Source organism: Callospermophilus lateralis, chromosome 8, assembly GCF_048772815.1.
Source record: "Callospermophilus lateralis isolate mCalLat2 chromosome 8, mCalLat2.hap1, whole genome shotgun sequence".
Taxonomy (NCBI): domain Eukaryota; kingdom Metazoa; phylum Chordata; class Mammalia; order Rodentia; family Sciuridae; genus Callospermophilus; species Callospermophilus lateralis.
In genome coordinates, this window is record NC_135312.1 from 65,430,256 (window position 1) to 65,456,816 (window position 26,561).

A 26,561-nucleotide genomic window follows, 5' to 3' on the forward strand; every position below is an offset into this window, starting at 1 on the left:
CTTAATTTTAGGAGTAATTAATCTTTTTTTTTTTTTTTTTCCTTTTTTTGTTTGTCTATCAAGGGCCAAGCTTCTCTTTTTTTATCCTGTTACTAGTTCATTTCAGAGCTAATCAGATCTTGGTAAGACAGAAGGCGAAGGAAGAGAGGAAAGATAACATTTCTATTTATCTTCATACTGACTTTTATCCCTAAGTCGTGTACATGCTTAATTGTTAGAAATGTTCTCCCAAGATTTCTTAGAAAAGTACACAAAAATTTGTTTTTCATGGCAGGAATATTTTGAAGAAGAGTCACTTCACAAATATTTACAGAAACAATTCAAACTACACGATGGTTTTGACATTAACCAATGGAAACCATTAAGGAAAGTTGAATGGGCATGTGAATTAATGCTCAACACCCCCAAGTGGATCAATTATTTAAATCTTTTATATTGTATGTCCAAAATAAAACACTACTCATCCTCTTGAAGTAAATGCCTGTACCTACAGAGAACACTAAACTTCAAAGTAAATAAGATATTTGGGCAAGTGCATTATCTTTAAATTTTTTGGGGGGGAATGTATTTCACTTAGGCAAAGTGATTTGAGATTTACCTCTGAGTCGTAATCTGCGAGGATCCAGGGAAAGACAGGATACTGCATGAGATCATTGTATGATCTGCCAGCCAAAGTGTTCAAGTGCATCAAATACTGGAAGTTGCTGATTTCACCTCTCTTGGAAAAGATAATAAAGATTCATTTTACAGCAGTCAATTATTTATACTTTGTTCACTTTTTAAAAGTTTATATGCAAATGAGGTACAGATAGTTGGTTTTTAATAGATTTCAGAGTATCAAAACAATTTTTCTCCTAAAAAAACAAAAAGACAATTTTCTCTATGGTGTACTTCTTCTTCATATAGCCAAAAGTTGTATGACTTAGATCCTTGACCTACAAAATTACTGAGGAAATTTATAGTCATTAACTTACCTCCCATCTCTGAGTTACAGACTTCTCTCCAACCAATGTGCTAAGCAGCCCAGATCTAAAAAATTACCACAGAATAAAATAAATTGCAGGTAATACAGTTTTAAATCTCAGCAATTATAGAATTAAAAATTTGGGGTCACCTGGTACAGGAATTTTTCAAAGTACAAGGGAACTACTAATGGGTCATAAAATCATTTTAGAGGGTTATGATAAGAATTTTAAAATATGAATAACATGCAATGAATTGAAGTAAACAGAATATCAGAAGTCACGACATATACTAAGGGAAAGTGTTTTCTGTATTAATGATTCAATTTTATGTACTGGATAGTGATATTACAAAAATAAATAAATAAATACACACACACACACACACACACTTTAAAGTGTAGAGGTCATGGACAAAATATTTGGGAAAAAATTGATCTAATCCGACTTTTCTACTTTTTATTATAATCCCACATAAACAGATCCAAAGACATTAATGGTATAATTGAAATTATGCAATATTTTATGCATAGTAGGTACACATTATATCTCTTTTTTTAATATTTATTTTTTTAGTTGTTTTTTGGACACAATATCTTTATTTATTTATTTATTTTTATGTGGTGCTGAGGATCAAACCCAGGGCTTTGCACGTGGTAGGCGAGCACTCTGCCGCTGAGCCACAATCCCAGCCCAGTGTATCTCTTAAGAAATATTGAGTAAGTGAATAAAAATACGAATATTTTATGAGAGGAAATTAATTGATGTTCAGGTCATTTAAAATTTATATATGGCTTTTTTGATAGCAAATTTTCTTAGAATACTATCAAGCCGTATTTAAAGTTCATCAGCTTTATAACGCTAATAACTAATAACTGGTCAAGGACAGGGGTTGTGGCTCACTGGCAGAGAGCTTGCTTTGCACATGTGAGGCACTAGGTTTGATCCTCAGCACCATATAAAAATAAGTAAACAAAATAAAGATACTCTGTCCATTCATAACTACAAAATATTAAAAAAACTGGTCAAGGCACTAAAACGTAAAGTATTTAACTATGTTCTTTATTATCTGAAAGGGAACCAGCAGATTTGTAAGCCTTAGGTCATAGACACATCTAGCTCAATAGGACAGAACACCACTTTCTACTTCTAGATGAATTCTTTAAAGCAGGCAAATTGAAGATGCAGGGATAGTCTCTCTGGAAGAAGTTATGATCACTCCTCAGTTTTGTAATTCAGAAAACAACTAAAAAGGAAGAGTGAAGTGAGGAAAACATTTCTGCTTCTGACCTCTGATCTCTTAAAAGTTCTTTAAGAACTACTAACTCAGCATAGAAGGTAGTAAGAATTAAGGAATATCAAGTTTAAGATAATTTTAGCAGGTAAAAGTAGTAGCATTTTGCTTACTTCAAAAGCAGTTTCCTTAAAGCAAACTGAGGCTTTAAAAAAAGTAGGAGAAAAAAAAGCCTCAATTAACTTTTTACTTTCTGTATTTATGTTAACACCATGACAAATGATTTGGGACTGAACATGTTTCTGAGGTTAACAAAAACTTTTATCTAGAGTACCTGTGTTTGCTGAGTAAACAAAAATAAAAGCAACAACTTTAAGAGAAATACATTAATTTAATGTAATTAGATGTATAAGGATTGGAATAAAATTTTATTTACAAATTACAGAATATTTAGTAAATTTTTTTTTTTTTAAATTTGAGTACTGGCAACCAAACCCAGGGCCTCCTATATGCAAGCCAAACACTGTACCACTGAGCTACATATCCAGTCCTTCTGATAAATTTTTAAGTAATTTTCATGCATACTGTAATAATTATAGTTTTCAACACAAAAGTATTGTATGGCTCCTTTTCCAGTGAATGCAAAGACATACCAGTGACTGAATAACTGCAAATAGAGCTAGATATATGAATTCTTGAAAAGGGTATCTAATTCAGAGAGACTTACTAAGATTAAAAGCAACTTTAATAGCACAAAGGAACCAACGACAGGTCTGAATATATAACAATATAAATCTTAATTAATTATTACTTCTGGTACTGAGGACTGAGCTATGTCCCCAGCCCCTCCCTTTTAATATTCTTTTATTTGTCAATAGATCTTTATTTTATTTATTTATATTCAGTGCTGAGAAACCCAGGGCCTTACACATACAAGATGCACACTCTACCACTGAGCCATAACCCCAACCCCCACAGCTCTTTTTTATTTTATTTTAATCTTAGAACAAGGTCTCACTAAATTGCAGAGGCTAGTCTTGAACTTGGGATCTTTCTGCCTCAGCCTCCTATTTAACTAGGAATATAGGAGTGCTCCAACCCCACCTATCCTGACAGAAGTTTAAATTTAAATATCAGAGAGCAAAAGAGAAAGGAAAGTTGGCAATTTGTGACAAATAGGTGAAGCAAAGGAAAAATAAATACTTTATTACAGAAAAACACCTCGTAAATTGATAATAGGAACTCAAAGGAAAAATGGGCAAAAGATTTGTGTGATTTTCAATGATTAAAATGATAAACATATACGGAGTTCAAGCTTGTTAATAATTAAACATATATCTAAAAATGAGAATTAATGTTAAACCAGTAAGATTTTAAAAATTAACATGCAAATCTGGCAAGTATCATAGGGACAAAGCAAACCTGTCTAATGATGGCAGAATATAAATATAATTATTATGAATATCAGGTTATTTTTGTGAATCAAGAGCCTTAACATTCATAAACTTTATTATACTAAAGGGACTCTATCCTACAAAATAATGAGGAATCACATTTCCAGTATCATAATAAAAGAATCCATAAAGACAAAATATCCAGAAAAACCAGAGTGATGGTACACACTTATAATCCTAGTGACTAAGGTGGCTGAGGCAGAAGAATTCCAAGGTCAAGGCCAGCTTAAATAACTTAGTGAGACCCTCAACAATCTAGTGAGATCCTGACTCAACATAAAAAAAGGAATGAGGATGTAGCTTGGTGATAAAGTGCTCCTGGGTTCAATATAAAATACCAAACCAAACAAAAAACCCAAGATGTTTTATACTGATGAACAGGTTAAATAAAATAAAATTTATGAATAAAATTTATGCTTCTGAAGACTTTTTTAAAGATGGGGGAAATATTTAAATATAGCACTAAATAGAAGCAGAATAAATACTTGTATTCAAAGTACAAATTCAAGTGTATGCCTAACAACATATGTATCCTAAAAGATTAGAAAATGTACTGATCAAAATGTGTGCAATAATTTGAATAAGTAATTACGTATGTTTTTCTTTCTTTTCCTTCTAGTTTCCAGTATTTAAAACATTTCTACAACCACCATGGGCTATAGAAACACTATTAAATAAGTTAAATTTTACTCTCCAGATACAAGTCACCTTAAATTTATGATTAACTAAAATGTGCAAGAAGCTCACCACCTACCCCTGCTCCACACTAGTGTTCGGCCGCTGCCCAGACACAGATTCTGAACTGTCAGTTAGAGATGGCACTACTGCCAAAAACCTGAAAAATTTAGAAATAGATAAAATTGCAAATGAAGTCTCAGTGACAATCTAATGAAAGCTTAAAAATGGATGATTCATGTACATCTCCATTATTGCAATGACCCTCCCATTTCCCAGTAAACAGCAGGAAGAGGGAATAGATAATAATTAAAACACAAAATATAAAAGTCCACAGCAGATTTTAGCTTTTTACTTGTGCTGTCATGACACCCAATGGGTTTTAAAATTGATTTTCAGGAACTGAGTCACATTGATAATATTTAATGAGGGAATTCAACTGAATATTCACACGATGGTAGATAATGATGATAGCTGAACAAATGATAAAAAAGGGACTTCACTAAAGAAATGAAGATACATAAAGACGTAACTTTTATGTGATACCATAAGAAACTTTTTTTCAGAGCTGCTCTCATGTCAATATAATTTTTTTAAAGGCAAAAGAGAACTATGGGAAAATTCCTGGAATTGCTGTGGATCATGAATGTCACATATGCACAGACATTTCTCTTTACTGCAGCTTATAATCATGAGGAATAAATAACTTCCTAGTATCAGCTTTAGAAACTGACAAGATAAATAAGCAAAAGTGAATCTCAGTCACTTTCCTTAACTGTTCTCCTATGTGAATGGAATTCTAGATTACTAATCAATAGTTCTAGGCACATTGTTTGAAGAACACATTTCACGTGCTCACAGGTAATATTATTATAGTCCTCCCTTATCTGCAATTCTGATTTCCACGTTGCAGTTACCACAGGTCAACTGTGGTCCCAAAATATTAAATGGAAGATTCCAGAAATAAACAATTTATAAGCTTACACATCTTTTATTATAATATATTATTATAATTGTTCCAGTTTATTTTAGTTATTGCTATTATTCTCATATTGTGCTTAATTTGTAAATTAAACTTTATCACAAATATGGATGTATAGCAAAAAACCAAAGAATATGTAAGGCTTTAGTTCCATTTACAGTTTCTGGCCTCTGAGGAATATCCTGGAATGTATCTCTGTGGGTAAGTGGGCACTACTGTACTGTCCAGCAATGATATGCAGTGCTACATGATATTAGTTATCCTGCATGGAAGTTATTTAAACACAAATGCCAGGACCTATTTCACCCTTCAAAAAGTAAGAGAAGTCTCTCATCTCTGTGATCAGTTCATGAAAGTATTATTGCTTGCATATCCATCATTATCTTTATGTTCCACAGTCACATACTATTTTCTTTAAAAAAGTAAAATTTAAAAATAGGATGATAAAGATAAAATATGCTTAGATTAGATCAATAGCTTTATTTGACTATGCTACTTTTAATGGAATAAAGGTATCCAATTTCCCTTCCAAGGTCAGAGAAGAGCCTCACGTGAATATAATTTGTAGGGTAACTCAGTCCCTGCACAAAATAGCAATGAAAGGTACTGTCTTCATTTTGGCGAACGAAGGAAGCCTTAAGCTAGTATAATCCTTTTATATTTAAAGACATAAGACTTAGAGCTAAAAGTAACTTATGATAATCTCTACTGTAAGGACGGAAAAATGGTATTTCCCAATAGAATTCTATCATTCTAAAAACTAGTTAGAAGGATCAAGTTTTAAGAGGCTGGCAGAAATGAAACAAACATATTCTTCAAAGATGCTGATTCCCTGATCTAAATTCTAGATTTTTTTAAAAAAACTAGCTAAACTGGTTGGTGATAGTTCCCCCCACCTCTTCCCATAATGGCATACAAAGATTTCCTACTAAACCCGACCTTTGGTAGACTTTGTTCCGAATTCCTTTTTGGAAAGCAAGGAGATAATTTCGCCCATCACCAGAGAAAACTTCAACTGCAATAGGCTGAAATGATCAGAGAGAAAAACATTAGGATAAAACATATCATAAATAAAATTATATATAACTTTTCACATTTCTACAGTGTTAAAGAAATTAATTTCTTGACTGAAGAACATTTTGGGAGTCATGAATTCTTTGTAGACTAAACTACACAATAAAAGATTTTTCTTATTCTACACAATTTATTTAGAAAAACTTTGAAAATAGAATGAAAATTAATTATAAAATTATAAATTTCTAAAATTATAGTGGAAGAAATAATGATTTTTATGTTAAAAGACTGTTGGAAGCTGCTAATAAACTGTGGGCTTGTCTAAGCCATGTCTAAGTGGAGGCTGCCCCTCGGAGAACTCTTGCTGTAATCTTACCAATCTAGGACAGCTTCGTTTCCTTGGCAAGTCTCCTCCTCAAAGAGAATTGTGTGATATCACAGAATTTATTGGCTTAGACAGTCCTATGTTCAAAGGCAACTCCCTGGAAGTAGAGAGAGATACCAGTGCCCCAACTAGCCTTGTGGGGCCAGCTGCCTGGAGGAGGAAGAATTACTGGGCAAGTGGTAAGTCCCCAACCAGGCCAACTTCCACACAGCCTTTCCTTCTTTTTTACCTTGAAGAACTCCTCCTCACAATAAATTACTCTGGAGTGTTTCAAACAGGCTTCCCTTTGTTAGAATCAGACCCATCAGGTCTTTCTACCTGTCAAGCCCCTGCTTTAAAAAATATTTTCTGTGTCTTCTACTTTATTTCTTGATATAACTTTTTTGGACTTTCATTTCCAGCTGAGCCACAACTCCAAGAGTTATTATTCCCTCCCCAAGCAGGCCTCAGGTGACAAAAGACAATTAAAATGTTGATTTAGAAAACTTCAGGGAAAGATGAACCAGAAAGATAACAAATTTTAGGTTGCACTTAAAAAGGGAGAGGTACATTATACAGAGTTATGCACTCATGTGACCTGAGCTTGTCTAAAGAATAATGTGGACTCTATAGAGAATTTTCACGGCACATATCATTTTAAAAATATCTTCCAAACAAAGGCACCTAACAAAATGTTTAGTACCACGAAATCATCTCACCTGTAGGAGATACCTCCTTTTATGCACTTCCTTGATATCCTCATATGCAAAAATGCTGCATGTTCTCTTGAGTTGACTGGGCCCTTGCCTGGCTCCTCTAGGGATAATTGGTTCATGCATACTATAAGCAGCAGAGAGAAAGGAAATAAATAAATAAATAAACTAGGAAGAAATAAATTCACTGCTCAAAAAGGATGTACTATTTTTAATAAATGAATAAGAAGGGGAACAATATCAGAATTCTCAGTTAAATGTATGTTTTAAAAGAATAATTTGTTAGCTATCTGGCACACACACAAAAAAGCCCCTTTGATGAATATAATTTTTAAAATTTTCTTTAATATTATCAGGATCAACTTTTCACAAACTTTTGGCACTCCAAAAAGTTTAAATTTCTTTCAAAATCAGAAGAACAAAACCCGAACTTTTAGGTAAAGAAGATGTTTTAATATATATATTTTTACATCAATAGTCACAAAACATGATTTTAATATTTTAATATTTAATATTTACAATATTTTAATATTTAATTTTAAATATTTATTTTATATTTTTAATATTTAATATTTCATATTTCCATATGATGCTGGGCCCTGAAAGTCAGAATGCAGCTCTTGACTGTTTAAGAAAGTAAGTATTTCAAGTATGAACTACAGAGACCATATCTGTATATCACAGTATTAAGTATTCAACATGTTAAAGGAAGGGGAAAAGCTTATGGTTTGTCCAAGGCTTTAGCTTCTTTTCTTCCTCTGTCTTAGTGTTCTGAGTTTTCTGTTTACCCACTATCATGTATCCTGGCACTAGCACCAGAAAATCTGGACAATGGATGAACCTCAGCTTTCCCTGCTTGAGCTTCAGGCGTGCTGCTTCTATGATACTCTGGAACACTTTCATTTATAATAGCATCTGGAGCCACCTGCATTTTTCTGCACAACTTTGTATGTACTGACACTTAGAAAACTAAACAATCTACAAATTCAGAATAAATTTGTAAGTACATAGATTGGAAGCTAGGTAACTTGGTGTACGATGCTATTAAGGCACAGAAATAAAATTTAGTTTTCATTTTCATGAGGTAAAATCTTTTAATTACCTTGACAAAACAGAATTACCCCTGAGAATATGTAATCTCTCTCATAGTCTCTCTCTCTCTCTCTCACACACACACACACATACACACACACACAAATTGAGAGGTAATATTATATAGAACACAGTTTTTGTATTAAAAGGAAAATAAATAAATATATTTTCTGTCTTACAAAGATAAATGCATTTTGTGTCTCTTCATTCATTTACTTACTTTGGAGGTAAAGTTTCAATATCTCTTATTTCCCTCGTTGCTGTCATGGTAAATCCATCAATCACATAAAAGTGTTCTTTACCAAAAAGTAGCAGCCCCTCACTGGTATCTAGGCCCTGGACTCGAGCACAACGGTACATATGCTGGATCTATGAAGCAAGCCACAAATATTCTTTAATGTAGCTTTTAAAGAAAGTCCAGATAACTTATTTCTTCTTCTTTTTGCTTATTCTGTTATAGTAGTCTGTGAGTTAAGCACAGTAAATCTGAGTTTAAGCATTAAGAAGAATCCACCTAAGATTACAGTCTTTTTGCAAGTGACTTCAGTAAAAGCAAACAACCATTCATTCACATCATCCACCAGGCATGTATTCCACCTGTGCCCTCTATTGTTTCTAGTATTCAGTGAGAGACTGAATACAGAACATGTGTACTGGCATATTATGTATTAGGTTCTACAAGTGAGGAACAAGTTAGGTGAGGTCTCTGCCATCCTGGAGCAGATACAAGAAGCTTGGCATTCATGGTAAGGAGATCAGGACAAGATGTGCCCTTTGTGAGAAAAGATGATACAGAGTACGAATGGTCTGCAGGGCCTATGAACTCTGGGTAAATTCCCAGTCTTTTCATTTCACAGTTGTAGATTTGGTCAAGTTCTCTAATTTCTCTGAATAATTGTGTTTTCATTTATAAATTTCTAATCCACATCATTGGCTTGTTTTGAAAATTATGTGAGATCATGTACATAGCCATGTTAGGAATTTCTGGCTGTCGTCTCTTCCACATAGTTCACTTTCCTCTTTTTCCATAATACTCCCTGGGACTGCAACTGGAATTTGTCCTAATTTACTCCCCACCTGGATCCTGCCTCCCTGGCAGACTGTTGTGCCATTGTAAAAAGTCAAACTTGGCAGAAGTTCTGTTTTCCTCCTAGGAGGAGGAATTACTAAATCTCTCAATGTAAGCATTGTTTTCTTTTCAAAGGGCAATATCTAATTCTTAGTAAAAATTCTTTCTTGTTTAAACTCAGTTCAACAAGAATCAAAGGAAAAAAAATCAGCAACTAAATCAGAGTCAAACAAATGTCAAATAAATGTCAGTTTGAATACACTTGCTATACTATTCAAACTTAAAGCAATCAGAGTGAAAGTTGTATTCATGAGATTAAATAATTTTTTAATGAACAGAGAATAAAAAGTTGACTGCCAGAGGTTGCAGGGACAAGAATGGAAGAGAAAAGATGCTGATCAGAGGGTAAATAATTATAAATAAACTGGAGGGTTAGCTCTAGTGATCTGCTACTGCACTACTCAGTGGCCAAGGTGAATAACAGTGCATTAGATATTCTAAAATTGCTAAAGTAGATTTAACATTTCACCATGCACAAAAATTGTAAATTGGTGAAGGGATGGATATGTTAGTTAGCTTGATTGAATCTTTCTATAATATTTTTAGACCCCTCCTAAATATCATATTGTATTCCATAAATGTATAAAATTAGTCAATTAAAATATAATTAAAAAAGTAAACAAAAGTTCTAAAAAGGAAAACATTGCAATAAAATTTCTAAAACATCTAAATGGAAGTCAGTGTTCATTGCCACATTTGAATCATTTTAATCATAAAAAGGTAGACTGTAAGAGAGAAAATCTTGATGTACTCTTATTTTGGGGGTGGTACTGGGACTGAACCCAGGGCCTCACACATGTTAGAGCTGTGCTCTACCACTGAGCCATACCCTAAGCGCCCTGATGTACTATTAAAATAACTCTATTTGCCGTATAATATCTACATATGTACACACACAGAAAAAATGTTTATTTCATAAGTGTACACCTTGATACAAAGTTTTAAATGCTAAAAATACAGTGTAGTGAGCCAGTAACATTCAGATTAAGGCACAGGAATCCCCTCCCCCTTCCAGGACCCCCAAGCAGCCTCTCTGTGCTTCATTCCTACCTAAAATACTTTTACAGTTACATGATTGGTTCTCTGTATATTTTAACTGAGGATTAATCAGGGCATATATGTGAACAGAAATGTTTTAACTATACTCCAACTTCTGATTACTACTTCTTAGTGGGTTTGATCTCAATAGTTATGCACCAAGATCTAACATATAAGTAAAAAGGACATTCTTTTAAGGTAATACTCACTAAAAAGTCAATTCCTTCCTCCCTTCTTTCCCTTTGTTTATCCAAAAAATTATTCTTTTATTTGAAGGTTTATTGCGTATCTTTCATGTGACTGGAACTAAATAAGGAGGTGGGTTAGGAAAAATAATGCTTGCCTATAAGGGCTCATCATTCAGGAGAAAAGAGAGACAGGAATAAATAATTATGAAAAGAGAATACAGAATGACAAGCTTGTGCTGGCAAAGCAGATAGAAAGGCTTCTTGCACATGAGACTTACACACATTCAAATAATGAACAGATGACAGTCAGGAGAATAGAGGTTACACATGTGAGAGAGGGTCATTTTGGGAGGAAAAAATACGAGTACAGAGTTTAAAAATATGGTGGGGGGCTGGAGATGTGGCTCAAGCGGTAGCATGCTTGCCTGGCCCAGGTTCGATCCTCAGCACCACATACAAACAAAGATGCTGTGTCCGCCGAAAGAACTAAAAAATAAATATTAAAACTCTCTCTCTCTCAAAAAATATTTTTTAAAAAATAAAAATATGGTGGGAATAATGAACTACAAGGTATACAATGCTTTAGGGGCTCAGGCAACAAGACAGTACAGTAAAATTAGCCTCAAAAAGTGGACAGGATGGAGGAGGTTGAGAGAAACAGAATGTATCCATAGTCTTCTATGAGTAAAAGAGAACACGGCTTAAGTATAAGACTGGAGATAATAGTGGATTGGCTGAAGCTCTTTTGTAGGTGGCAATTAGATGTATAGAAATGCAGAAGAAAACAATAAGGCCAGATTACTGAGTGGATTATTTACCTAGACAAGAAACAAACCATTATGGCAAGAGCTGTAGTCTAATAAAGGTTATAGAGGAAGAGACATCAAGGGTTAATACAATATTTGATGAAACTTTATACTGTTAAAATAGTGTATATATACAGGTCAGGAAACCCCTCATAACATGAAAGAGGTGGCACACAGAACCCCAAATTTTCTTTGTACTGTATTTCACTCCAGAGGCTAAAATATTTATTTTCTACAACCACTCTACCAACTTGTCTTATAATGTTACTTAAATACAATCCTTACTTTTTAGAAGCACAGTACCTTTTCTCCTTCCTCTAATAGGCGCAGTAAGGTGGCATTGTCTGTTTTTTCCTCCCCCTCCATAGAGCTGCTCTCAGCAATCTGGTCTTGTAGTTGCTCCTGGTTCTCCTCATCTCCTCCATCAGGTGCAGAACGAGAGCGTTTTAGAGGAGGCTTGACCAGACCTACAGTATAATAATCAAGAGGACCATGTGATATTGTAGGGACCATGTAGGGGAGAAGAAGTCTCATGTAGTCTGCTATGGTTTGACTATGGGCCTTCAAATGCCCTCGTGTTAAAGGTTTGGTTCTCAGTTTGGTGCTACTGGGAGATGGTAGATCCTTTGGGTGGGCCTTGTGGAAGGAAGTTAGGTCATTTGAGAGAACTTTGGAAGGTACAAAGAGGCAGCCCAGCTCAGTGGTTAGCAGCAAAGGCTTGGGAGGTATGACTTTGGAAAATTATTTGCCCCTTTTGAACCTCAGTTTTCTCATTTATAAAAGTGGTATAGGAATAGTATCTACATCAAAGGATTGTTGGAGGACTAATGAGGTAATTCATGTAAAGTGCTTAGTATTATGATTATTGCACAGTAAATTCTCAGTAAGATAAACAGAGTTTAGCATAATTAATAAAACTGTGTTGCTTATAGACCAGTGCCACTAAGGGGATGTCATGAATAAATAATAAATGGTCAATTTCTGGCATAAAAATAAAGATAGCAACTTATAAACATATTATAAGAGATACCACTTATTTGGAGGCTCATGAACACTGGTCAGGACTCATTTCACAAATGGTATATTTTTTCATACATGAATAAATTTAGTCAAAACGAATCAAAGAGAATATAAACAGAATTTTTTATAATTCAGGAACAGATCATTTATTTTCAAATTAAGGAAGTACTTTAATGCCAAAGATTGATAACTATATTAAAAAATCATAAAAGGAGGATGATAGTAACCAGTGAGATTCCAAAGCACGGGAAGGTCTCAAATGCACTCTAAATCACACATTTAATTAATATGTAATTAATTAACATTAATTAAAATATTCCTCAATTATACCATCAAAAATAATATTACAGCTGTCAGTAATGATTGCTTTAATCATTTTGGAAAAGTATAAATCAGCCTGTTAGGAGTCTTATCTTTTGAACATTAGTTTGGTTTGCCTTGACAAGAACCTTATTTTCATATACAAAAGAGTACAGTCACTATTCAGGAAAGAGAAAATCCTGATGAGAACATCTGCAAAGGTGAAATTATTTTTAGGTTAATGAGTCAAAACTTTCAACTCTATGTGTAGTATAACATCTTGTATATTACACCAATATTTGTGATGTTAGTTCAATTACAGAAGGAAAATCAGGCCAGAGAAGTTAAGTGGCAATGATCCAAACAGGAGTCTAACTGAATATAATTTGGCTTACATTCAGGAACTAACGCTTTGAACCCAATTCTATAACTTTGCTGGTGTCTTGTCAGCAAAATTAGAAGGCTTTAACTTCTGTTCACTTATTAAAAGTTTCACAGATTCTATGACGATATTAGATCAGTTATGAAATATTCAGTAAGTCAGAATCATCACAGGAGAACACAAAAGTTATAATACTGGGGAAAGTAAAACACCATTTAAGATGGCAGTTTTTGTGGATACAGTTGTATATGATTAATTTTTTTAAAATAATAGGACCTGAAACTCATTTTTAATTTACTAACGATTTTAAAACTTATTTTTAATCTGCCTGCTTTTAATTTAAAACCTTTCAATTAAAACTTCTAAATTTATATTCCAGAGTCTTATTTTTTGAAAATGAGAAGACTTTTGAGTTTATGGTCGATCAGTGATCTAAAAAAATTAAAACAATGGATTGATCTACTTATTTCAATATTGATTAAATCCTCATTTTGTGTCAGACGTCTGCCAAAAGCTATCAGGGAATCTCTGGCTCTGAGAAAGAGTCATTAATTATAGGAACATGTACAGCAATGAAAACTCACTGATCCTGCTTAAGAGATTTATAAGCAATGTGCTGTCGGTGAACAGAGAAATTACAAAAGGTTTCTGAGGACAATTTGATATTTCATCTGTCTTCAAGACTGGATAAGATTTTTTCAGGTACAGATCATGGAAAAACTTTACGAAGGAGGAAAACAGCATTTGAGTTAAAGGCATATATATATATAGTTATAAAATGAAAAAAATCCATGCCATTTTAGTCAAATTCATCATCTACCAAGTTCCTGAAGTCTATGTTTGAGATTCTCTCTCTCAGTTCATAGGAAGAAAAACCATTATTTCATGTTGTTGGCTAAGGTATACTAGTGAAACAGTACATTTTTTCCTCCTCAGTATTGTGAATTACACCAAGGGGAGCTTGACCACTGAGCTATATGCTCAGCCCTTTACTTTTTTATTTTGAGAGAGGGTCTCGCTAAGTTGCCCAGGCTGGTCTCAAAATTGCAATCTTCCTCCCTCAGATTCCTGAGTAGCTGGGGTTATAGGCATGTGCCATCATACTGGGCTAGTGGTTATTATTTTATATACTTATTTAGTTATCAAGGCTTTCGCTTAAAATATCAGGTGCCACACAAGTCAGTGAACATACTGTACAAACCTGGAAATTATCTGTTTCTGTTTGTCAGCTTTTAAGAAGGATGGGTTGGTAAAATATGTGCAAATACTTCTCAGATTGGCCCTTAAAATTGCTCATGTTTTCATATAGATATATAAGCAATGCACCAAATGTGTTTTAATCAGAATCAAAGAGGAAAGCTGACCTTTGACTTTAGCAATCGTGTCTTCACCATGCTCTGGCTCTTGCTGAGTGGCTTCACCTTCGGTACTCTCTACTATGGCATCCTGGACAATGGCTGGATTGCCAGAGGCCAGTCGCATGTAGTATTCTTTACTGTCATAACTTATGGCTCTTCTGTATCGGGCAGGTTTCTAAGAAATAACAAAAGAATATGACTCAGAAAATTATCTCCAAGAATTAAAACACAAGCTTCTTGAGAAAAGGCATGTTGTCAAGATGTCTTTGTGTTCCCTTGGATAGGGGCTTTTAGCTGATGATTCACAATAAATTCACAAGACTTCTGGGTTACATTTCTCTGTTTTAAAATTTCATTAATTTTTAAAATAATATACATAAATAACAATATTAACAGTTTTGTTCTTTGACAAACAGAAACAGAATTTCCAGATCTGTACAGTATGCCCTGATGGATCTGAAAGCCTCCATTACTGAAGGGCATCCTGCTGCAGGGGTGCCATATGGGTTGTGAGGAGCCTGGAACTTTGCTCTTTACTTCCACCACAAGTAAAATAAGAAATTAGGTGGGTAGGGCCACCTTCCAGTTGAAAGTGTTTGCCTCAGATACTTGAAGGAAGAGAATCAGAACTGCTTATCATTCCCCATAGTGCAAGGTTTCTCTGGAACCCTGGAAATGGACACCCCCTTCTGAGGTCTGACTCAACAGAGGCAAGTAGTTTCATTGCAGATGGTATTTTTTAGTTAACCTCTACTATGAGCTGCTACTTCCCAATTTAGTTCTAACTAAATCTGAATGTTTGCTAAAACATTCTTGTTGGTTGTGTAAAAGAATATGATCTATAAATATACAGATAAGGAGTATAGTGGAACATACAGAAGTGCATTTTGGTTAAGATATTAATTACTTAAGAAACATAAGATTTCATTCATGTTTTGGAATACGCACGCCATAAGAATTTTATTAAATTTTTTAAAAAATAATTTATCTTTATTCTAAAGCCAGGTTCTTTAAATGATGAATAATAAGAGAGTAAGGTCTAAAATATTCTACAACATTTAAAATCACAGAGAAGAAAATTGTATGTATGTAGATTCTTAAAATTTGAATTAAACCCAGATTTTTAAATAATGAATGGAATTTGAAACATATTTTTCAACCTTCCTCTTCTAAGTATTATTTTTCTTCTCCTTTGCTATGAATATCTAATTAAAAATATTCTACTGTCTCATATTCTTCAAACTTGAGTAGTCAATATGTATTTATTTTGAGCAACTGCCTCCCTTCCTTTTAAAAGGATTTCCAACTATAATGCAAAAGATGTCCAGTTGGGTTATATATTTATACTGAAATACTGAACCAATTTAGGATAAAAATATACCTAACTAAAACCACATTACTCTTCTTTTAGCTTCAGGTAAAGTCTCACAGAATTAAGAGAGCTGCAAACAAACTGAGGGATGATATGCAGCTAATGAAAACTGAAAAATATTATATGACCTAGCAAAGTATTAAAATGATGTAAAATAATATTACACCATGGTAGGATCAAACTGATGTGCAAATTAATAAGATCAGTGCAATATTTTTTTTAAATGAAAAAAATGGCAGTAAACTTTGTACCATAATAATTCTTTTATATGAGGTATGACAATCATCTTCAACTCAAAACTGTTGATGTTTAACAAGATGATGGCATAGTTAGTGATGGGCATGCAATGAATTAATAGACGTGGGACAACATCTGTTTTTTTACTGATTTCATACACACATATAAACTGGACCTATAAGGATTTTTTCAAAAATAATTTGAGGTACACTTTTCTTTTTTTTACTGAATTATGTATTGAACCTTTCCAGAAAATAAAAAAGACAAATTTTTATATACCAACTAAAATAAATTAAAATCGTAATTTAGACAGCAACCATACATAGTTTCCATTAGTTCCTTGAAACAATGAAACAATAATTGTAAAAGGGATATTCCTACATTCTCAAAATATCTAGAAGAATTAAATAATTGAAATAAAAAAGTTGAAGATGCCAGGCTGCCCGTTACTAACATGCCTCGTGATATGTTAGTTATGCGTGAAGCCAGACATACTTTACAGTGAAAACAGTGACTATTCAGCCTGTTAGTGAGCAGCAGGCAAACCCCAGAAAGAGCTAATTAGAATAAAGCCTAGAAAGAGTAACACAAGGTTGATCAGCAGGAATGACACCAACTTTTCAACTCTTAGGAACTTAGAACAAATTGAAAGTCAATCTGTTAAGTTAGTCTATTCTACCATGCACGAAACAAAACAAAACAGAAAAACAAAAAAACTTTGAGTAGTTTGCACTCTTTTGTGGTAATTTGTGTTTTACCTTTTGAGGAATGATATCATCAGGTGTCTCAGGTTGTTTACTTGGGATCTCAGACTGAAAACAGGGTATTAAGTACAGACACATCAGAAAAAAAATACATAAAGAAGAACACAAAAATAAAATTTTCTTTAGGACTGCACAAAGTATGGAAGATGTACTCATTCACTCAAAGGAAATGAACATGGTATCGCAGCAGCTCAATCTAATCAGTATCTTGTGGTTATTTTCTCTTTAATCAGAAGTAGTTTTAATTAAATCTTAAAAACTTCAAGTCTGAGTACTAGTGAACGGAACAAACTCTTAAATGGCACAGGATACTATTGTCATGGATGGTTTACAGGCAAACTCTGTAGTTTTCAAAAGGGAAAAACCCCACAATCTGACTAATTTATCCTCTGGCTAGCGAGGGTCTTCAATCTTCCTTTCCCTACAAACATCCCCCGGTCTGTGATGGAACCGAGCAACTCAGTGGTTTAAGCTACCATCTACTATACACTCTCACACAAAGAGCACTAAGTGCTTGTTAGTAAAATATACACCTGCCCCTGAAGCCCAAGAAGTTATACTCCCTTGACTATTTCTATAGATACCACCTAGGAAAGGCTGAAAGCAGAAGGTAGACAGAATCATCAGTCCCCAAACCAAGAGCTAGGTAGTCACTTGATTATCAGGAAGGCAGTTTCTGCAGAGATGTTGTCTTATGCTTATGCACATAAACACACAGATAGCTACAGAGACAATACCCAGCCAAGAATAACTTCTAGTGTTCTTTCTTTCAATGGTATAAATCTGCAGATGACTGCTGTACCATTCTGTACAGTACACATGAAAAGCAAATGTTTTCACAGATGCTTGCTTTCTTAGGCAAAACAAGCACCATACCACTGGCATACTTTTAAAAACTTCACATGGTTTTAATGAATCTCTTTAAAAGCAAACACTATATCTATATTGAAGGATAATCTTTAAAATACATGTCAGTGTTCTCTATTTTGGGAAGGGCTTTGGTGCCATAAATGTAGTATACAGATTTACTAAAACTTACTGAAGGACCACAATACAATAAAGGTATTTTAAAGGCAAAAACAGATCAGGAAATATACCATTAAAAAAACAAAGAAAGAAAATTACTGAATAGTACATTAAAGATTTGTGTATTTCATTGCATATAAAATTAGCTCAAAAAAGAATTATAAAAATATTGAACTCTAATTAATAATATGCACAGAGAAGTGTTTTTGACATTCAACTCCCATTGAAATTCATAAAAATAAGATAAATTGCTGAATAGGTAATGAGATAAACCAATAGAACAAAATGGACCAGTTACTATTCTCAAATCCAACTTTGGGATTTACTGTATTTTTGACTGTATAGCCCCAACAGAAATCTAGAAAAGGGGTTTCTTAACTTTTCTAGGTCAGTTTCTTATCTGTTAAGTTAGGGTAATATGAAGTGAATTTCAGGGGGCCTTTATGAGATTTAAATGAAACTGCATAAGCAGCTCACTGTGCTCTGTGAACATAGTCATGTATTACTTAATGACAGGAACATGTCTGAGGAAAGTGCCACTAGGCGATTTCATCCTTGTGAGAGCATCATACATTGAGATGGCTGCAATGACAGTAGGCAATACACTCTAGGAGACCACTATTGTATTTTTGGTCCATTTTTGACTGAAACATTGTTATGTGGCACAAGACCACATTAGTTCTATTTATTTAATTCTATGCCTTAAGTCAGTGGGTTAACAGATGCTTCCACTTTTTGATATTTTCTGTTTTCAACATTGCTGGATTGCATATTCCATAAGATACATGTGGTATTTAACGGCCTTTCAAATTTGCAAGATGTTGAACTACCAAAACCCAAACCCCAATTATTCATTTAGAAAATTCATTCCCACAGATTAACTTGCCTTATATGTGAACTATGTGTGTTGCATGAATTCTACATTCTTAGAACTGTGTCCCCTTTCCCTCCACACTCCTAGTGTAATTAAATGCATCTCCAACATTTCTCAACTGCTTCTACATGTCCAATATGTAACCCATCTGTTAAAAAACAAGTTCCACATGGTGCATGCATACTTGTTCTGATTTCATAAGGCTGGGAACTCCTTGGCTTAGGTAAAATACTGATGTTAATAAGTGAACATCAAGCCCTGAGTAAGTTACTTTGTTTTAATCTGATAGGAAAGTTTATATTTTTATAAACAAAGAAGAAAAAGATACAGATAAGACAAAAATACTAAGGTTACTGGAAAATTAACTATTAACTGTAGTAACTATGCTCAGAAATAGAGTTCAAAAAACTTATTCCTCTTGTCTAACTGAAACTCTGTCCTATTTGACCAACGTTTCCTTATCCCCCAACTCACCAGCCTCCAGTAACCACTATTCTACTCTTGACTTGAGTTTAATTATTTTAGATTCCACATTAAGTGAGATCATATGGAATTTGTCCTGTGTCTGGCATATTTCATTTAGTATGTCTTCCAAGTCCATCCTGTTTGTGGCAATGGTAGGATGTCCCTCTATTTAAAGGCTGAGTAGTATTCCACCACATATCACTTTTCTTTATCCATCTGTTACTGACAGATGCATTGATTCTAAGTAGCATCTAGACAGGCTGAACCAATAAGTATGAGATAAATGGAGGTAGGGGTTTGGCATGGGGGAACAAGAGGTGATGTATTCTGTGAGTGATATAATTCTAAACACTTTGGTAATTTTAACTTAATCCTCTAATAGTCCTAAGAGGTGAATATTATTTTTCATTTTCAGGAATAAGGAAACAGAAATCTAGAGATTCCATGCCCTATCCCCAGATGGTAAGTTGGCAGTACCAGGGTTTATATACAGGCAGTCTGGCTCTGGAGTTGGTGATCTACTGTATTACAATGTTTACTATATTTCCCTGTTTGTTACACTGCTATATCTCCCATCCCCCCAACCCCAATCAATTTAATATAACCTATTGGATTTTCTAAATTAGCAATTGCAGGTAATGGACCTAATACGGGAAAATGCTTACAAATAAAGAGAAAGACTCAAAAAAGGTATTGTGAATTTTAATTCTGTATACTTACCGCCACATTTGTCTCTTGTTCTGTTTCTGGCACATAGGGGTAATGGTTATAAAACATATCATTTCGCACCATTTTTTTCCTCATTCTGCAGGGTCCTTCTGTCATCTCCAACATCCATTTGTCTAGATGGGAACCAATGGGGGGACCCCATAACCCTCGCTCCCGCAACAGCTCACACTCAATCTGGCACCACTCCTCTGTCACATACTTCAGAGCATTCTGCTGACGCTATGGGGGAAAGAATTCAGGTTGGTTTTCAAGCAAAAGCATAACTAACAATGGAAAGCCTACAGACAACAAAATTAATTATTTGGGAAGAAATGCTGTCCATGACATTTCAATCAGTATCATAAAATTACATTTATTTATAGGTAAAAAACTAATGATTCTCTGAGAATGTGGGGTTGTGGTGATCTAAGGTGATTATTTTAGCATAAAGTAAATTGCAGACAGGTACAGGTTAGTATATGCAATATTACTAGAATAGAAAGTGGAAGGAACTTATTTCTCTGGAACAGAAAAGATGGTAATATTACTTATGAAAATACACTGAAATAGTAAAAATTATACCAAGTATAAATATGGTATGATAAGGATAAATCCTGTACTCCAAAAATATAAAATAACTCCTCCGACATACATGGGAGAAATCTAGGAAAACCAGATCAAGAAACAGAGCCAACAGAAACTTGGTAAACATTTCAAAAATTTTAGATAAAGAATATAAATATGAAAGCAAGAAAGGAAGCTTGATTTTCATATAAAAAAAAAAGGAAATTCATTTTCTATTAGTCAATGACCTAGACACACCATTTTTCATGACTTGGTCTAAATTCTTGCTATCTGCCAAACAAAATGTTTTAACATTAGGTGATTATAATTAATTTACTTAATGATTCACAGAATAGAAGTATACAATTTAAACTTGAAAATCTTTTTATATAAAACTAGTAAAAACTTACTGAGTGAACAATCATGAAATTACATAACAGTACTTGTATGTTCCTTGTGGGGATGATAATACTAGGGACCCAGTATTATGTCCATAAAACATTATCAGTTAATCATTTATAAATTTTTGATTGATTTAGAATATTTGTAAACAGAATATTTAGAATAAACTGTTGAGTAATTATGAATACAATGAGTTTGCTGAATTTAGTTTTTACTTGTAGTAAAAAAAGAACTTTATTTTGCTCATAATTTTTTACAATTTTAAGAAACACTTCAGAGAGTTTTATGCCTATTTTCACAATCTCTTTGTTAAAAGTCAGAAAGACAAGGATGATTTTTATAATTTTATTAGGAACAAAGGTGTGTATTATGTCAGCAGTGATTTTTATCAAAATTTAGTTGTTTGTTGCTTTGTTCAATGCAGTTTACTTACAGAAAATTAAAATTTTTCTATATTATAATCAAGGGCCAAAACAGCTGATGGTCAGAATAATTAATTTCATCATCACCAACATAATCATAAAACAGGTAGGAAAATATCAGGAGAAATAGAGTCCTTGCACACCCAAGAATTGCAAAATACACCACTGCTTTGATTATGAATTCTTACCTCTTGATATTCCTTATACTGTGTATCTACTAAGTCACGAACAACAGCGATATGAGTAAACATCCACTGAGAAATCTCCTAACAATGAATGGAAAAAGAGTCTGAATATTTCATAGAATTCCTTGGAAAAAACAATTTAACTAGCATTGAAAACAATGCTGAACAATCAGTTAAAATGCTGTCAAAAGTGCCTACTACAGAAGACAAAAGCAAATACTGAAAGATGAATTATGACCAATCTAATAGAGGCTTATGTGGTGGACACAGATCTGCTGTCCCCCACCCTGGGCTTGCTGCCCAGCTCTGGAGCACTGTCAGCACCTTCAGGGATGGCCTCAGATGTAGAGAGCACCCCACAGTCAAAGGCTGGCTGAGCTGGGTGTGAGAAGACTGCCATTCCAGCTCAATGCAGGTCAACTCTGACAGGCCATTTTAGCCCTGAAACTTCACTTAGTCAGCAGAGGCTATCACTAATTCTGCACTGCAGCCTGGCATTTTCCTCTGTCCAATTCTGCTCCCTTCTCCTCCCTTTCACAGGCATCATGCCCAAGGGCATCCGAAAGTGAACAACCTGCACAGTGAGTGCCATTGCAGTTTGCTTCTTATAAAACCCAACCAGTCACAGGAGATGGCTGATACACTATTTCTCCCAGACCCTTTCCACAGATGCCACTGAAATTCTGGTATGGTGAGGAAGTACAGTAAAGAAGAAGTTAATGGTGGAGGTAGATAAATTTGTTTGTTTTTAATCAGTTGTAAGTATTTAAAATAAGATTATAAAAAGTAAAAGGTCTTATGTCTACTATTCCTTATATTTATATAATCACCAGTAATAATATTATTAAATGTTGGAAAATTTGGGAAAATACGTATAGTCTGTTTATAGCATCAGAATCTCATATTAGGTTCAGTTATGAAATAAATATAGATATACAGTGCTCATAATATAACTTTATCATAATAAAATGGGAGAAGTTCCTGTAACCTAGCTTACTTCTACATCTCTTCTAGAGCAAAACAGAAATGTTTCATTTCAAATTATCTGCTCATGTATGTTAACAGTATATGGTACTAAGATATTATGATAGCATCAATAAAACTAAACAAAGTACCTGGGTAGAAAGACTGTGTTTATTAAGACCACTTTCCTTTCGATTCCTTCTTGATCCTGTTAACTTGGAAAGACCAAAGCCACTGCTGACACGGGACAATTTGGATTGTGTGGTAGGTACTAACGCTTCTCCTCGACTTATGCATTTCTTCTCATGGGCTATGAAATTAAAATTAGATTATTTTACAAATTTTCCATGTAATAATCAGTCTTATTTTTAATATTTTTATGATGGTTATAAACCACAACCCTGTACAGTAGCCCCTTAATTATCCTTGGTTTTGCTTTCTGTAGTTTTACCTGCAGGCAACTGCAGTTTGAAAATATTATTTGTAATGCAATGAGAAATCAAGTTATTTTGGGAGAACACGTAACTTTTATTCCAGTATATTGTTGTAATTATTATATTTTCTTATTAGCTATTATTGCTAATATCTTACTTTGCCTAATACATAAATTAAACTTTATCACAGGTATGTGCATACAGGAAAAAACATATCATATGTAAGGTTGTAATTATTATATTTTCTTATTAGCTATTATTGCTAATATCTTACTTTGCCTAATACATAAATTAAACTTTGTCACAGGTATGTGCATACAGGAAAAAACATATCATACGTAAAGTCTGGGATTATCTGTGATTTCAAGCATCCACTGGGGATCTTGAAACATATCCCAGTAGATAAGGGACACTGCTATAGGTGTCAAAAGCAGCATGTATTACACATACAGGCTTTTTTTTTTTTTAAGATATCACAAAAATTATTTCCTGGTTATCTTGTTGAATGATGGATGCTTGAGGATTATTGTACTAGCTGAACTTATATTTGGTTGACATTTCACAGATCTACAATAATATGCAAATTTAGTTTAACAATTCATAATCCTTACCTAAAACTTTTGGGTATATTTTGGAACTTAGAATGTTTTGGATTTTAAAAAGGCTATACAGTATATACACTGTATACATATAATATCACCAGAGGGTCTAGGGTAGTAAAGCATAATTTAATACATTAACATACTGCAGCAAAATATATGAACATTGTACCAAGCACTATAAAAGAAATGTAACTGAGGTTTTGGTATCAAGTGAGTTTTAGCACTAAAATAATAAGAAAATCCTGGGTGTTCAGAGCTTTAATAATTTCAGAATTATAGATAAAAGACCCATGACTATGACAGTAGCTGTATTAAAGCTTTGAGCAATGTATATTTTCCTTAACTCATAAATGCCTAATGTATAATACACCTTAGATGAAGGGGGGAACAAAAAAGGACAAAAAAGAAATTCAACTATCAGCATAATCATTCTAGAATGGTTATATAATATAAATTTTCATTTGTACTGCCATCACAGTATCCTTAATTACAAATTTGTTTACTCATATACAATAGGCTTAATGGTCTCAGTAGGTCTTCTTACCCAAATGATTCTGCCAGCATTTCAAACCAGCTTCTTCTATGAGTGGCCTTGCTATAGCGATGTCCACATGACCCCTTTCATTCACAGGCAGAGTTACTTTGAAAAGCTCCTCCAAGACTTGTTTCTTACTATGTATCAACTCAGTCCACACTCTGTTGACAGCTTTTATGAGAAGCTGACGCCCTAGAAAATTTAAAAATAAATAAATAAATCAAAAGAGAATGATGGAAACACTATGTAAAATTAGTTCTTATATTTCTTCATGTTTCCTATCTGGGAATTTCAACATTAGTATTTAATTGTTTAAAAAAAAAATGCTCATATCATACCTAGCACAGTGAAAAGGGTTATTCACAAAACCAAAATTAAGTTTCCAAGCGGTTGGTCTCTTGGAAAACTTTTAAAAAATCTTTACATTCATGCAAAAAGTCTATATTTTTATTTATAAAATTGGAAATCACAAATTTAATAATTTAGGATTTTCTAGATTCTTAAATATGTATGTATCCCCTTTTCCTTTTGCTTTCGTTCTTTTTGTTCTTCTTTGGTGGAGCTGAAGATTGAATTCAAGGCCTCTCTTATACTAGGCAAGTGCTCTACCACACAGTTACATTCCCTGGTCCTTTAAGAGTAATTTTCAGATCTGAATATTTAAGGTGAGTGCAAAACTCAGTTAGTTGTTAAATATCTTTCAAAAGGGAAGTAATAATAAATATTTTTTAAAAGATTTTTACTATTAAATTCAGTCTTCCTTTGGATTCCTTGATAATTAGCCTGACTTCTCCAGACATCTTCAGCAAGCACAGAATCACTGCGTGGAGTAGGGGAGAACACACTGCTGCCTGTCACACCCCCCCCCCCCCCGCCCCGCCGTTTCTGATTTAGTGGATCTGAACCGGGCCACAGAATCTGTGTTTCTACCAAGTTCCTGAATAATCCTGATAGTGCTTGTCTGAGAACATCACTTTGGAAACTAGTGTTCTAGACTGCCTGTTTCTTGCAGGGGTGAAAACTCGGTTCTCAGGCAAATCTCATTCTGGGGTTCAAGAAATTTGGGTTAAAAAAACCCAGATAATAAATTAATAATTAAAAGAATGAATGAAAAAAAGAATGAGTGCTGAACCTGGGAGAGATAAAACCATACGCAAAATTATTACACAGTATTGCTGGGAGACAAACATAAGCATAATGATCTCACCTTTAGCACCAAGTGCGTGGAAATAAGACATTAATCCACATGAATATTTCAATGTGCACTACTCACGAGTTCAGCGGGGAAACTTGATTTTTTTTTATTGGTTGTTCAAAACATTACAAAGCTCTTGACATATCATATTTCATACATTTGATTCAAGTGGGTTATGAACTCCCATTTTAGGGAAACTCGATTTTAAAAAGAAAATTTAAATGGTACTGTAGCAGGGCGTGGTGGTGCATGCGGTAATCCCAGCAGCTTGGGAGGCTGAGGCAGGAAGATCACGAGTTCAAAGCCAGCCTCGGGAAAAATGAGGCCCTAAGCAATCCAGTGAGACCCTGTCTTTAACTAAAATACAAAATAGGGCTGGGGATGTGGCTCAGTGATCGAGGGCCCCTGAGTTCAATCCTGAGTACCCCCTACCATACACACTGTAGACAACCTGTCTCAAGCTATGCTCTCCTCTAGTGTGGGTAGGTATTAAACTTACCAACAGGTCATTCTTTTTATAACAAACACCAAGTTTGTGTTCGCACTTTTACTTGTGCAAGTGTAGTACCATCAAGTCTCACTAGTGTTCCTGGGAAATGTTGTGGGCTATAAGTTTTAGGGGTTAGTGTTGTACTAATCATGGTGTAAGTAGATCCTTTATAGGCATGGTGGTTACATACAGGTTGTGCTAGTGAAAGAGTAATTGTTCATGTTAGCATTTTCTGAAGTCAATTTTTAAATTTTATCTTAAAAACTGGAAATGAAACAGTGACAACTCATCCAAAAAGAATGAGGTTATTTTACCTTCACTAATATCTTGGCTGTATCCACCATCTGGTTCAATGTCAGAGGGGATCATAATGTGCCATGTAGTCATGCGGGCTTCTGCTTCCAGTCCAAATCCATCCACGTTGCTGAAAAATTCAAGTCAATTTAAACATTTGATGACAGTGATTATAGTTTACAAATTATAATGACTAAGAGTTATTCTGTAGACATATGTAAATGCTAGCTCCCTCACAAAGTTCTGTTGTTGACAGACATTCAGCAGATGTATAAACCAAAACAGAACTTCTAGCTTGTCATGAAGATAGCATTTTCT

General features: G+C 34.0%; 1 protein-coding gene across 6 annotated transcripts in view; it reads right to left on the minus strand.

The window, feature by feature from the left end:
- Wdfy3 (WD repeat and FYVE domain containing 3) overlaps nt 1-26,561 on the minus strand; it is a 260,148-nt gene that overhangs the window by 35,582 nt on the left and 198,005 nt on the right. For 5 of the 6 annotated variants that reach the window (XM_076865184.2, XM_076865186.2, XM_076865188.2 and 2 more), the window contains 14 exons: nt 26,264-26,373; nt 24,274-24,456; nt 22,846-23,003; nt 21,734-21,811; nt 20,170-20,397; nt 17,079-17,132; nt 14,718-14,886; nt 11,955-12,118; nt 8,711-8,859; nt 7,405-7,525; nt 6,247-6,332; nt 4,405-4,485; nt 975-1,029; nt 599-718 (listed from right to left, as the gene is read on the minus strand). In XM_076865184.2, the coding sequence (XP_076721299.2) occupies nt 599-718; nt 975-1,029; nt 4,405-4,485; nt 6,247-6,332; nt 7,405-7,525; nt 8,711-8,859; nt 11,955-12,118; nt 14,718-14,886; nt 17,079-17,132; nt 20,170-20,397; nt 21,734-21,811; nt 22,846-23,003; nt 24,274-24,456; nt 26,264-26,373 (1,756 nt within the window). The remainder of the gene's footprint in view (nt 1-598; nt 719-974; nt 1,030-4,404; nt 4,486-6,246; nt 6,333-7,404; nt 7,526-8,710; nt 8,860-11,954; nt 12,119-14,717; nt 14,887-17,078; nt 17,133-20,169; nt 20,398-21,733; nt 21,812-22,845; nt 23,004-24,273; nt 24,457-26,263; nt 26,374-26,561) is intronic. The other variant, XM_076865187.2, reaches the window with a different exon arrangement.